The sequence below is a fragment of the Chlamydotis macqueenii genome, chromosome 2 (genome assembly GCF_036417535.1).
Source record: "Chlamydotis macqueenii isolate bChlMac1 chromosome 2, bChlMac1.mat, whole genome shotgun sequence".
In the NCBI taxonomy this organism is placed as follows: Eukaryota; Metazoa; Chordata; class Aves; order Otidiformes; family Otididae; genus Chlamydotis; species Chlamydotis macqueenii.
In genome coordinates, this window is record NC_141557.1 from 98,485,495 (window position 1) to 98,499,957 (window position 14,463).

The 14,463-nt window shown below is 37.6% G+C and overlaps 1 protein-coding gene across 1 annotated transcript in view; it reads right to left on the reverse strand.

The window, feature by feature from the left end:
• Positions 1-2,232: 2,232 nt before the first annotated feature.
• The window catches only part of AHRR (aryl hydrocarbon receptor repressor), a 67,484-nt gene continuing 55,253 nt past the window's right edge, over positions 2,233-14,463 (reverse strand). Inside the window, exons 4-10 of the mRNA XM_010122915.2 lie at positions 13,947-14,036; positions 12,078-12,207; positions 10,581-10,714; positions 9,046-9,245; positions 7,250-7,368; positions 6,165-6,306; positions 2,233-3,352 (exon numbers count right to left, since the gene is read on the reverse strand). Coding sequence (XP_010121217.2) covers positions 2,233-3,352; positions 6,165-6,306; positions 7,250-7,368; positions 9,046-9,245; positions 10,581-10,714; positions 12,078-12,207; positions 13,947-14,036 — 1,935 coding nt within the window. The remainder of the gene's footprint in view (positions 3,353-6,164; positions 6,307-7,249; positions 7,369-9,045; positions 9,246-10,580; positions 10,715-12,077; positions 12,208-13,946; positions 14,037-14,463) is intronic.

Here is a 14,463-nt window from a genome sequence, read left to right on the forward strand (position 1 = left end):
GAGCTGGACTGGAGAGAAAGAGAAAGATTACAGGGTTCACAGCACAACCCTAGCAGAGGCTGTGCGGCCACAGCAGAGTGTTTGGCACCTGGGTGTATGCAGTGCCACCACTGCACACCGAGCAATGCCCTCCGAGAGCTGCTCTGAGTCTAAAAGGAACTGCTGCTCTTATTTTTGTAGACAGTGAATCAACACCGGTACCTGACAGTCTCACTCTACATGAGCACCCAGTTTGCTTGGACAGAAATATTTTTGAGACTGAGTTTAAATTTATGTGACATGAACGGTGATGTACCAGTGAGTGGTGTAAATTCCACCATTACGGTCTCATCTCTGAAAAAGGTCTGATGTTGCATTACACCCACTGGTAAGAATATTAAGCCAAGGATAAGGTGTCTCAAATAAGAGGCAGCACATAGCCAACAGGGACCTGATTTACCTCAGACACAAAAAAAAGAAGAGAGATGTTCTCATGTTTTGAGTATGGTCAGCTGGACTATGGCAGATTTAACTTGAGCTACATTAAGACATTATTGCACTTCTTTACTGTCCACTTTTGCTTTTCTGCTGGGAATACTGCCTTCTGCAGGACAGTCATCAAAAGGTACGTGTGTTATCTCAACCGTTTTAGTGTAAAGTGCAGCATTTCAGATCAAATAGTTGTTCACAAGCACTTAACTGACATGCAGAGAATGTATATCTTTACATCTGCCAGCTCTAATATACAGGCAGTGATTTCTGTCAAAGACAGACAGTCTTGGAGAAGAGCAGCCTTCCAGGTGCAGAATCATTCCCCTACCTGAAAACTACATTTATCCCACATATTTATAGCATTTGAGAGAAGTTTATGCCACTTTTCTGGCATGTAAAGCCATGCCCTTAGTGATAGAAATGATAGAAATGAAGACATATTTATTTATAACATTTTGAAAAAGAAAACATTCATTATAGGGCTTATTTCAAAAAGCACATACACATCTAAGCTTTTTTTTAAAATGATGTGGTTTTTGTATAGGTGAAGTTGATATAAAGTTGAAATAGTGCAATTTTTAAACAAAAGTTAGTGCAGGAGTCAAACTACAACAACAACAAAAACCAAACCAGAAGCTGTAGATTTTTTTTTTTTTTTCGTGGAAATACATTACTGCCTGGCTTCAAAGGAAAGTGTATGGATCCGTTTTCAAAAGCACCAAAGTGCACCAAAGTGCTTTTGAAAGGGATACATGCTCCAATTAGCTCTCGGTGAGATTAAGATTTTCTTTTGGGAGTGAAACTAGGATGCTTTTGAAAATAACATATCTAGTCTTAGTGTGGGATTTGGTTTTGATGTCCAACAAGTTGCTATCAGTCAAAGATATCAATAAAATATCAAATTAAAAAGTGCATTTCCTTTGTTCATGTTACAAGTAAAAGCAAGGAAAATAATTGGAGAAATATTTTCTTCTCATGTGCATTTAACAGCACTTTGTAACTCGTTTATAGAAGCCGATAACATCCCATTGTTCAGTCTTTCAAACAGCAACAGGGAAGGCTGATGGCTTTAAAATTGAAAAATACAGGTACTAAAATATTAGAATTATCAAGAAAACTTGGCAAGAACTTCAGTGTAAAGTGAAATAATTTCTAATGCATTTTATGAAAGCAATTTGTTTAAATTAATGCTATCATTTTAAATTAAGAAGGTGTGTTGGGAAGCCTTTGCCTGTTGCCATCATTTTAATGTTGAGAGAAAGACATAGCTGATGCTTCTTATTACAGTAGCAAAAAAATAAAAATGCAAAAACTCCTAAGGTGAACTGGCCACACTGGAGACCATAAACATTTTCTCTTTGCACAAATGTATCACATCATCTTGAGAGAAACAAAGAGAACAAAGAGAAGAAACAGAAATAGCTAGGCCTATAGCTACAGGTAAAGAACTGTAGACAGGAGAGGAAAGACGATCAAGATAAATTAGCAGGTATACCTGTGCAATGAGTAATGATTATTTTTCTGTGCCTGAGATTTTATCTTTCTTTCTTTCCAAAGGTCACTAAGAGGAGGGCAGGGCAGGGGGGGCAGTGTGTGAAGGGTGTGTGTGTCTGTGTCTGGTTTTTCTCACACACAGATGCACACACACCCACTCAAAATCTTTCCACTGGCTTCTAGTTTTAGCAACTCATTTAACCCAACTGGAAGAGAATCTACAACTTCTTGCTTTTAACATTATAAATATTCCAAATGTTATAAAATCTATTGTAAAAATGTACATTCAGTGGTTTTATGAGGCACAGGACCTGCTAATGCATTTTCAGGGAAGCTCATATGTACTCGGTTCTGTCCACTGTTGGACAATGGTGGAGAATCCAGGGGCTCACGCTTGATTGCTTGAACCAAGTAGGGGTTTTTAAATTCACATGGCATTTTAAAAACCTCGTTATTCTGCTCTTTCTCCTCCCCTGGGCTGGGGCTGTAGAAGTGGCGGTAGCACGCTGTGTGTGGCAGATCAGGCATGCTTTCCAAACACCCGGAGGAGTTCTGAGGGCAAAACGGGACAACCTCCTTGCTACGTGAACCCTTGCAAGATCTGTTCAGGTTCAGGTTGTTGGGATGACTTGCTACGATGCATTGCCAATTATGCGGCGTGTAAAGGCAGTGCCTTGGCTTCTGACAAGGTGAGGCTGGCTCACAGAGGTCCGGTTCTGTTTTGAGGTGCACTCTATTGGGATAGCTAAACACCTGCTTTCTCACTGAGCCATTCTCATCCAGCCAGGCTCGATTTTGCGATGTCAGGTAGTTATCGGCAATGTTTTCGGCATCGGAATCATATTCCGTTTTGATAGGCATCTCCAAGGGAAAGGCTGCGTCATAGAGAGACTCTGAGGATATTAACGGTCTCTGCAGTTTCAGATGGTCCATTGTGTAGTTCTCTGCACAACGCTGTTGTACACCTGAGTAAGACTCGCAGCTTTCTGCGCTCCCCCAGTGTGAAGGGCAAGCTGATGCTAAATTTAAGAAACTTTGGTCTCTGTTGTAGAATGATCCAGCTCTTCTGTTTGGGCATGTGTTCATTCGCTGGCTCATAGAACAAGAGCTTGAGTTTCTCAAAGCCCAGCTACTGTTTGTGGTGCAGTTGTTTTGAACGCCTAAAACTGATGTGTTAGAACTGAGAGGTTCCTCTTGCATAAAGCACTCACCGTTTGTATGAGGCTCAAACTTCACTTTTACATTATCTTGTTCATTTTTTACTGCTCTCCAGTTAAGATGCTTCCACTGGCCCAGAGTTTCAATGGCACCGTTGTAGGAAAGTCCCTCCAGGTTTCCCTTCAAACTGGCAAAACCACTTGGTATCTTCCGTTGTTCATCTTCTTCCCTTTCAATAACAGTAGGAAAAAATCAGTCAATCAGTGGTTTCTGAATGAAGATTTTCTGGGACATAGAGTGGCTTGACATACATTATGAGCGATACTTTGTCCTTAAATTAATACGGGACTTCAACACTTTTGTCCAAATAACCTTTCCATTTGCTTGAGAGAAAAAAAAAGAGTGTGCATGCATCTGGGCATCAATGTGTGCACAGCTACCTTTCTGTGGCACTCTTTCATTTAAATTTTGACATGCATTTATTCTTGCATTTCAGTCATGCACTTCACAAAGACCTTAAATATTGTGGTACAGTATGCTAACTACTTTACGCTTTTGTTCTTCCCTTAAAATATATCCAAGTAATATTTGTGTGCAGAAAAATCTAGAGATAAAATGTAAGAAGTATCTTAAATGAGATGTGGTTTTGTTAACAAGGAATTATTTGGATACATAAGGACCTTCTGATCAAAGTGATTTCATAGAATCATAGAATAGTTATGGTTGGAAGGGACCTTTAAAGGTCATCTAGTCCAACCCCCTGCAACCAGATCAGGTTGCTCAGAGCCCCGTCCAACCTGGCCTGGAATGTTTCCAGGATGGGGCATCCACCACCTCTCTGGGCAACCTGCTCCAGTGTTTCACCACCCTCATTGTAAAAATTTTTTTCCTTATATCAAGTCTGAATCTGCCTCCATTTGAGGGAGAATCATGGGGGTCTTATATTTTGATAATGCAGAGTTAGCTGAGAGGAAATAAAATGCCTGAATTAAGTGTCCAGAATAGTCACAGATGTTCATATTGGGCATAGGTTTGTTTTACATGTCTAACTTAATTCATGTTGTCTTTCATTTTCTAAGATGGCCAGTGAATTCATTTTCCATGACCTGCAGCTGAAGTACTCAACATTAGTGAATCGCTCTGGTAGAGGAAGTTGCCTGAGAATTTCCATGCCCAATGCAGCAGGTTTTAGAACTTAGGGTCCAAATCTTCAGGTTCAAGATTTGCCTGGAATTCACTAACATGCTGATCCCTTACCATGCAGGATCAGTGCTACGAAACCGCCTGCCTCCCTCTCTGAACAAGAAGTGGGCATCTCAATAAGAAATGGAGCAGGAAAACTTGGAGAGCTACTAAGGGTTTTAGAAGGCATTTTCTTAGCTCACTATTAATAACTTTTTTCCTTGGGTATGGACTCAATGTGTAAGTATAGGAATTTCCAGTAGAGGGAGTCCATGTTGTTACAAAGAAAGAATGTCCCACAGTAATAAATGTACACCAAGAAAAGAGAATGTTTTCTCTCTTTTTTTTCCCATGAGGTATCAAATATTCAGTCCTCTGCTAAATATTGTTATTGTTATTATTGATAGTCTTGAAATGCAAATGATATGATACAAGTCTGCTTCAGAACTAGCTTCTCAGGAAATGGTCTAATTGGGAAGCAATGGACTGAAAAAATGCAATAGTCACAAAAGCTTAGACCCCCAAATGAAGAATTTTACAGTGAAATAGTATCTAGTGAAAATTCTCTGAAAGAATGTATGTTTCCAGGAAGAGAGCATACATTTTAACAACAACAACAAAAAAAGCAGTAGTAAGGATGAAGTCTATTGCAGACTATCAGGAGGACAGAACTGAATATAATCTCCAAGGCCAACTCTTGTAAAACTTCAATCTGCAGCAACTATCAAGCACAAAGGAAGGATTTTAACCACTCAGAGGGTAAAAATTAACTAAATAAACCTAAAAGAGCATGCTTCATTACACAAAAACCAATTTAGAAGTAGAGACTTGAATACAAGAAACAGCCCCCTTTAATCTGCTTCTTAATATAAATTCATTTCCTCATATGGCAAGATGATGTTTGTGCCGTCTCAGTAAAGGTGAAGCATTCACCACCCGCAGGTGGGAGCTCCTCTGCTATTCATGTGGATCCTGGGAGATACACTGCCTGCAAGGGATATCTAGTCTAGAAGTTCAAGGAGTTTTTTCATTTATTTCTTCCACCTGTGAGGCATCCTAAAGGAAATGAACAGTGATAACGGACACATTTTTTTCCACTGGGCCAGACGGTGGCTGTGTACACCTCCTGGCTCCTGCTCATTCAGTCCACTGTCTTATCTCTTCCCTCAGCTTGAAGAGATACCTCAACAAGGCCTACAGGAACTGGAACAGACAATCCCATAGGGGAAGGAAGAAAAGCCTGTTTGGGAGGAAAGGGTAAAACCCAGCGGAGAGGTCCTCTTTGAATGCAAATCTGTGAGATTATCTTCCCTTCCAAGGCTCAGCCTACAGCCAACTAGATGTATCTGTCTACAAACATGCAATGAATATGAGCATCTCTGTTTAGATTATGTTGAATATCCACAACTAAAAACATCAGCTCAACTGTCATCCATGAAGTAAAAAGAAAGCTTAACATAATCAAATGTTAAAAAACAGAAAAACCAGGATACTAAAGCAGCAAAGAGTTTCAGCTGCACAGTAAAACAAAACTCCAAAATACATTTTTGTGCAAGAAAGTAAAAACATATTAATAATCAAGCATTTTCATTTTGAAGTATTCTGGTTTAGTATGTATGTACAATAAACTTCAGAAGATAAAAAGGCTGAAGAAAAGAAATAAATATTGTTTAGGATTATAACAGCCATTTCATATGATCCAAGACAAAAATGGGTTTCCATTTTGTAAGTAAACGAAACCCTTCTAATTCAGCTCCTCTCTCAGGTCACTACAGTCCTTTTAAAGATCTCATATGTAAAGAATACATTCATTTTTCTAAAATATAGGGGGTTTTTTTAGTAGTAGAAAATATACTTACTTTAACATTTGCTGTTGGGTAAGCATATATTCTGAACAACCACTTCGATACAGAAGTTGAGAGTTAGCTTGAACCCAGACCCAGTGATCTTCATTTGTTTGTACTTTGACTAGAGAAATGCCATTTTCTCCGTTATTCTTTGCTATACAATTTAAAAGAAAAACTATTTTAATACAAGAAGTATTTAGTACTTTTTCTTACCTAAACTACAGGTGAATGTTCACAGGTTTGTTCGCTGCCCTGGAATCATCAGCATAGGAAAATACAAGCTAAAATTTGTCACAAAGCTAGGCAAATTACAATTAAAAAATAAAATTTGAAAAGCTTAGTGAGGCATTTAAACTGTAAACAAGGACTTTTCAGTATTTAGTTCATTATAATTTTTCCCTCTCAGTAATAGTACTATACCAACAAGAAAATGTTCATGAAAAATGGGACTATGACAGAGGCATGGTTTTAAACAAGTTAAAGGTTCCAGCAGGTATGAAAGAAGGCTGAGTACAACTCTACTCAAGAAGAAGTTGCCTATTGGGGCAGACTCACCATCAAAATTTTAGCCATTGTAAAATTTGAAATACAGCATAGATTCTCATAATATTGCCACAGAAAATACTGGGAGAGCATGAGTCAAAGCTGCAAGTAAATAATGAGTTTTAAAGAGAATGTATTCTAATTTTCCTCTGTTTTCTGGTCTCTGGGAAAAACCTGCATTTGTAACATATTATCCACTTTTCCTCAGAGAGGGATAGATATGGTCATATATTATTAAGAGTTTCACATAATCTTGTTAAATTCAGTGCTCTCGTATTTAAGAAAGCATACTTTGAGTATTCTTATTTACTACGGTTGTTTATAAATCTGTAAACTCAGAATCATGGTACTTCTTCTCAGTCCAGAATAGCAGACTAATTCAGTACTGTCTTTTGAGGTGGTCAGTTTTTGTGTGTGTGTTTTTTTACAGAAGTGGTTTTAGAGAAAAGACAATAGAGATCATGGGGACCAAAACCTGGAAAACCTAACAGGAGAAAAGACAAGGTTCTTTCTTTATAAACTGTATATACTCCAGAAGTGCTTAGCGGACACACCTTTGATTTGGTTTTCAGCAATCTGTAACACATTTGTGAAAGCTGCACCTTCATGATGATTGTTTCTTCCATATAATTCTGCTGCTTCGCACAGACCTGAATTGGTTTTGGAACTGGAGCTGTAGAGGACAGAAAATGTGGAAAATTCCTTGTCAGTGAATGACAGTATGTCAGTAAAATCACAGTCTCTGAAAGATGTGATGTTCAAGCTGTTGACCATTAGCAAAGACTGATGGTTTAAATATATAGTAACCAACTAAATAATTATCTATGTTTCCTGCATCATTCATTTGGTCAAACTAGCATATGACTGGAATTCTGCATTCAGTTAAGAAGAATATTTATGTTTAGGAATATTCTGCTCCCAACTTAATATATCTGGAATAATAAGTTTCAGCATGAATTGAGACAAATGTTGTGTATATTCTGCTCTGCCTATTCAAGGTACATTCAAGGTACATACATCACACTGATCAGCAGTGCAGTTAAGAGTTAGTATTACTTCAATTTGCAATAATCATCATATGATTTGAATGAATTTCTTCCAGTCTTTAGTTCAAAAATGCATATTAGGGCTTGGAAAGGGTGCAAAGTCCATAATGCTGCTTTACCAATTTTTCCTTTTATTAAGATCATCAGAAAAGAAATTACTGTATAAATTTGCCCATCATCCCTGGCCAGCATGCTTCAGGCCTGAATCAAAGGAAACACTGAAATTAAATGCCCATTTCATTCTTGTCAAATCCTTGACCACTGTCCAGTCAGTCAGTAACACTTAAGTGAAGCACATCTCTTCTAGGAGCTGAATTCTGATCATCAGCTGATGATCACCCAGGCCACTGAAAAACCAGCAAGTGGACATGACTTTCCAACACTGTTCCAAAAGCCTACACAGCCCATCATGTCAGCCTTCCAGTAATTCAAATCTTGTCAAAAGGACATATGGGCTAAAACCACATTATACATCTGAATAGTAAATCCACACATACACAAGCATATTCTAATTAAAAGCCAAATTACGATGCTGTGAGTCACACTGATGAGGATTTTGCTTCACAGCAATGGGCTTTATTGCTGTAAGGTTATATTTAACCAAATAAGGGAAAATATAATCCTAGCCCTAAACATTCAACTAAAATTCAGTCATAGAAAAGAAAATAAGTGTTAGGAAGGAAATTAGTCTGAACACAATCTGTCCTGATCTTCTGTGATCACTACCGAGTGATCAGCCCCACGCCACTTGTGCAATTGTAGACTTTTGTGTTCATAAGCCTTCTGTTGTAAGAGAAATGCATACACCAAATACATCTCATTTGACTCTATGTGAACAGCCACACACACGCACATTCAGCTTTCTAAACTCTTCCTTTTCCTGTGTTTGCTACCAAAATACCCAAGTCCAAAAAATTGAGCTACAGAAGATGCTGAAATTGGAAAACTCTCAGTAAAAATAGTTTTTCTTTTCCACTTTCACAACTAGTAGAATGACATTGCATTGGGAACTTCTGAAGGTTAGGAAGATATTCTAACTTTCTAGTTTTTATAGAAAATTATATATAAGGTAATATAGTTAATAGGTATTATATATATAAAGTACAATATATTATGTTACATTACATTATATTATATTATAACATAGTTATTATGCATTATATAGTTAAATCCAGATAAATTTTTCACTTTTCTAAGAAAGAGTTTTAAAATTGAGAGTTATTTAGCCTAATTCTGCTTTTTACATGCTTAATAAACATAAATCCAACAGTATACTAACTGCTAAAAGATTAATTTAAAAATACTTTGTATTCAGTGCTGCTGCATCATCTGCTTTGTGTTTTGCTTTCACAAGCAGGCTTTTCATCTTCATCTCTGTCATGGAAGGGAGCAGAAGTGGTACCACTATGCAGAATAAGGACAGCTGAGGTGGCAGTAATGTTCCTGATGAGGACTTCTTCCTTTGTCCAAAAAGAAACTTTAGTTTGCCTTGGAACTGCATTGTCTGTTACATTAAAAAAAAAAATAGAATTATCTTAAGCATTTAATGTATAAACATTTAAAATGCTAATACAACCTATGGACCGTGTTGTTTTACATCAAAACCAGTATTGAAACAGGGAGAAAAATGAGGAATTGCATTATCTTCATGCAATTTAAACCATGATATTTCTGAGGTATGGTGACTGGAGGTACTATGAACAGTAAAATGAGACATTTGAAGGTGGTTTTTGGTTTTTTCTCTCCTCTGTACTTAAAGTAGGAGTTCTGCGTTATGTTCTGTTCACCAAGACGGGCAGCATATGGTGGTGCAAACAGCTATTTCCTCTGTGCCTCACTCTGAAGCTGGACCTATTATTTTTCCATGCTCTGTTCTCTCCAGTGAGTTTTTTTCCTCTTGCTCTACACTTTCTCTGAGAAGTATATGGACTGGCACGACCCAAAGGCTGTGCAGGCAGAGACCAAGGGAAAAGATATGCCCAAGATAGCCATATACAAAGTAGTTAGCTTGGAAGGAACCATCCATCCCTGCCTCAAATCTCCATATAATCAGAAGGCAGAGATCAAGTTAATAGCAAGCTCCTGCCTCTCAGTGAAAAAAAATTACCTACCACAAAATGACTGAGAAAAATCAGTCCATTTGAGTTGGGCATTTTCCAGAGCTACAAGATTAAAACAGGGATGCAGAAATGACTAACTGGTACAGCTGTTCCGACCCATAGTCTTCCAGCAAATGAGCATCTGAGATAGAAGTTGCATTTCAGCTGTCTTGTGCTGATCCTCTCATTTTCTTTGCACGTGCCGTGCTTTGTTATAAGAAGAGACAGCACTGGTCTTTACTAACCAAATGGGGAAGTGATTTCTAGAAATGAACCACTGTTAGTAAGCATATTTGAGGAGCCTGTGAGAGACTTTCTAATTCTGTTTTTTTTTTTTGTTATTAAAAGACCATTTACAAGAAGGGAAAAATGAATCATTATTATTCCTGTTCCTTAAAGGAAATACTTTGTGCTTAAATGTTAATCCTTGAAACCCAGGCTTGCCACCCTTGGGCTAGGCCCAGTCCAAATTGAGGACAGATGTCCAAAAGAATTTTAAAAATCAAAGTTTATAGTTTCTTTCAATTTCAAATATTACAACTGTCTTTTCTCCCATCACTCTTTATACATATTAAAAAATGTCTTTAGGTGTTTCTTGTTAGTGCACAGCAAATTAAAAGTGTATCCTGTCCATGGCTCTCCACAACATTTATGTTTAATTATGTTGAAATATTTTTTCATATGAAGCAATTAAAATTAGTACGTCATGAATACAATTCTCTAAGTGAAATTATACTTACAAGGAAGCCAGAGGTACTGTCCAACAAGCAGCGGACTCGGCAGATGAAACAACGAGTTAAGAAGGAAGAATAATCTGTTGTCGTGCTGTCATTCTCTTGTGCTTTAAACAACTTACTGAGAATATATTCTTCTCCTAGGAATAAGACCGGAGGCAATATTTATAAGATCACACTAAGAAAGAATGAAAATGTTCTGTAGCCAATTGAAGAAGCTGTTACGGAAATTGCTAAAAATTACTTTATGGAAGGGTGAGTATTAAATTGTATCATGTATGGATACATCTGCACATGCTCTACCAAAAGAAAAGAAAAGCTCTACAATGGGATTCTGTTGAGTTTCTTCAGAAACTTTGACTTTTTTATTTCCTGAGTTTTTGTGATTTTTAATGATGCAAAGCAGGGTAACAGATGTTGCAGGTTTTGAGTTCAGAGATCACAGAAAATACATTAGAAAAACAACAAAATAAGGAAAAATGCTAATGCAATAAAAAAAACCAAACAAATGAAGAGCAGCTGAATAGCTAATATTCAGCTGTTGCCTCCTTGATTTTTAGTGAAGCATTTTCCAGTTTTGGACCACAAGTGAATAGCTTTTGAAATACTTATTTCCCAAAAGATACAAGTATTTGTGCAGAAGTATGAACTCAGGAACTGAAATTCTCCACTCTTTATATTAGGACAAAAATTCCAAATGTTTGTAACTTTCAATAGTTTGAAATATTGATACACATAGTTTTGTTTTCTGCATACTTCCTACAAAATTTTGCAAAGTTCCACAGATATCTGTAAGAGTTTTGCAAAACACAGAAACTGCAAGAAATCCTGCCAAAGTTTCGTGACTGTGCTCCTGAGGACTTCGTAAAGGCTGCTGAAGGATTACTTGCAAGTTTCTCCCCACCCTTCTGTAGACTGTGCTTCCTCAATTTTTTTCCTCAATTACTTCCTCATTTTCTGGTGAAGTGCACATTTTGCTGGGATCAATAATTCTACATGAAGTTTAGAATTTCAATCCCATTGTATTTTCTGTAGTCATGATTTCAGCTTAAGGCCTCATGTAGGAGAAACCTTGAGAACGTGCATCCACCTGCCATACTAGGGAAATACAGCCTCAGAGGAAAAAATGCGTTGCCAAATCTACTTGTTCTTCTGAAAACTCCTATCTCCACACCTTTGCATGGGAAAACAAATGGCAGAAAGCAATGTAGCTGCTGTGGTACTGTACAGAAACATTTATTGGGGGAGTTTTTTGCATTAATGAGAGAAATACTCATGCCCTGATCAGTATGAACAAAATGTTGGTAAGATGAACACTGCCCACGACTTTATAAATGTCAATGATCAGGAAGAAATGTCATCTCTGGGATGAAGACATTATAAATGGCCACTATGCAGCTTTCCAGTGAAGACCTGATGTGGAACAGACATAGGCGTAGGTGGAGTGCAATCCTAGCTTTATACAGTGGTGCCTATGTTTCCAATCAATATATACAATCCCACCTGTTTCTGTCTGTAGTTGCTGTCCAGATGACATCTGGGGAGGATTCATGGCCCAGTGCAGTTGTCTACAGAAATCCTGGCGATCATCCACATGAATGTAATCATAGATGTTTTGGTGCATTACATCAGTCTGAAACAATTACAACAAAAAATGTTTAATTTGTAAGTGTAGTGGGGCAGACACTTATCTTTAGGTTGATACTTTTCTTAAAATAATGACTGGCATAAGATACCTTCAGAGCAAAGATTGATTGAGGAAAGTTATTTCAGAGGCCATTGTTTTTCACATCTGCTTTTTGACTTCACATCCTAAGATGATTCATTTTGAACTCTTCTGTGCATAAGAAGGACATAGACTTCTATTGTGCAACATAAGAAGGATACAGACTTGTTGGACTGAGTCCAGAGAAGGGCCACAAAGATGATCAGAGGGCTGGAGCACCTCTCCTATGAAGACAGGCTGAGAGAGTTGAGGCTGTTCAGCCTGGAGAAGAGAAGGCTCTGCGGAGACCTTATAGCAGCCTTACAACACCTAAAGGGGGCTTATAGAAAAGATGGGGAGAAACTCTTTAGCATGGCCTGTTGTGCTAGAACAAGGGGTAATGATTTTAAAATAGAAGGAGGTAGATTCAGACTAGATATAAGGAAAAATATTTTTACAAGTGTGGTGAAACACTGGAACAGGTTGCCCAGAGAGGTGGTGGATGCCCCATCCCTGGAAACATTCAAGGCCAGGTTGGACGGGGCTCTGAGCAACCTGATCTGGTTGGAGATGTCCCTGCTCCTTGCAGGGGAGTTGGACTAGATGACCTTTAAAGGTCCCTTCCAACCTAAACTATTCTATGATTCTATGCAAAAGTGAGTCATAAAAAGTCCAACTGGCAGCTGGTGACTAGTGGCATCACCTAGGGATTGATGCTGAGACCAACCCTGTTTAATTTCTTGATTAGTGAATGATGGGACAAAGAGCGCTCTTGGCAGGTTTGCAGAGGGTACCAACTGAGGAGAGCAGGACAGCTACTCAGACCTTGACGGACTGTAAAAATAGGCTGACAGGAACCTCAGGAAATTCAACAAAGGCAAAGTTCTTTCTAATTTTGAGTACCCCAAGAAAAGAAACATATTAGCATACCAAAGTGAGGCCAGGAGAGTGCTACCAAGACACTTATGTGGGCTGGAGCACATGATATATCAGGAGAGGAGAAAAGAACAGGGTTTATTCAGCCTTAAGAAGAGAAAAATTAGGAAGAACTTACTGTTGCCTACATACAGACATAGGTTGCAACATGGGAAACTGAGACTTGATATAAGCAAAAAAAATTACAGTCAGGGTGGTTAAACACTGGAACAGGTCTTGCAGAGGGGTCATAGAAACTCGAAATTTTCCTAGATGAGTCCCAGATCAGCCTGCTCTAACTGGATCTGCTTTGAGCTGGAGATTGGACTAAATGACCTCCAGAGGTCCTTTCCAACTACATTGTTCTGTTATTCTGTGATTTTACAATATATTTATTATACACAGGCAATCAGTCTAGAATAGCAGCATCTTATACTGAAATTGAAAGCAAACTTTTAGCTAAATCTTATTTTTATAATAGATCATGTTTCAGTTAACAAAAGCTTTACAAAAGGAACAACATCACAAGGAATTCACCTTCACCTGTCAGATCACCAAAAAGAAAATTAGTTTTAAATGGCATAGTAATATAACTTAATTTCAGTAATAGTGTGTGTCTGATCAGCAGTCGAAGGGTAAGGCAAAAGACCATAGAGTGCTACGTTTTGGAAAGCCAGTTAGCAGGAATGACTGCAAGAAAGCCATTACAGTGACAGTGACTACGTATTCTAAATATTTGTTAATATATTTACCTGATGAAACCCTAGATAGTCCACAATCGTTGATGACGCATAAAATATCATTCCATCTGCACTCACCACCAACGCAAAACCATTCAGTGACTAAAGAAGGGAAAATAAAATAATTAAAAAGATAATCCAAAAGTAAAGAGTAAAATGGCTATAAAATGTAGTAATTTTAAGAATATTTTAGATGTGAAGAAATCACTCTGCAAAATAGTTGAACATCAAATTATTGCAGAAACACCTTTTTTTCCTAACATGAAAAAAATAAGTAACAATCTGGAACATACTTTTTTCCTTTTTTAAAAAAGTTAGGATCGCTAATGACAGTGTAACTACCATATTACATTACTAGTTTATTATCTACTTTAATTTTTATTTTGTCACTAATTCATATAATGAAATGTTTAATAACAAGTGTCAACAACTTTTTTTTTTATTTTAATTTAAAACATCACATTCCATAATAATTGCTTTGAATTTATATGCAGTGATACATATAGGCAATATCATCATCTCCAACAAG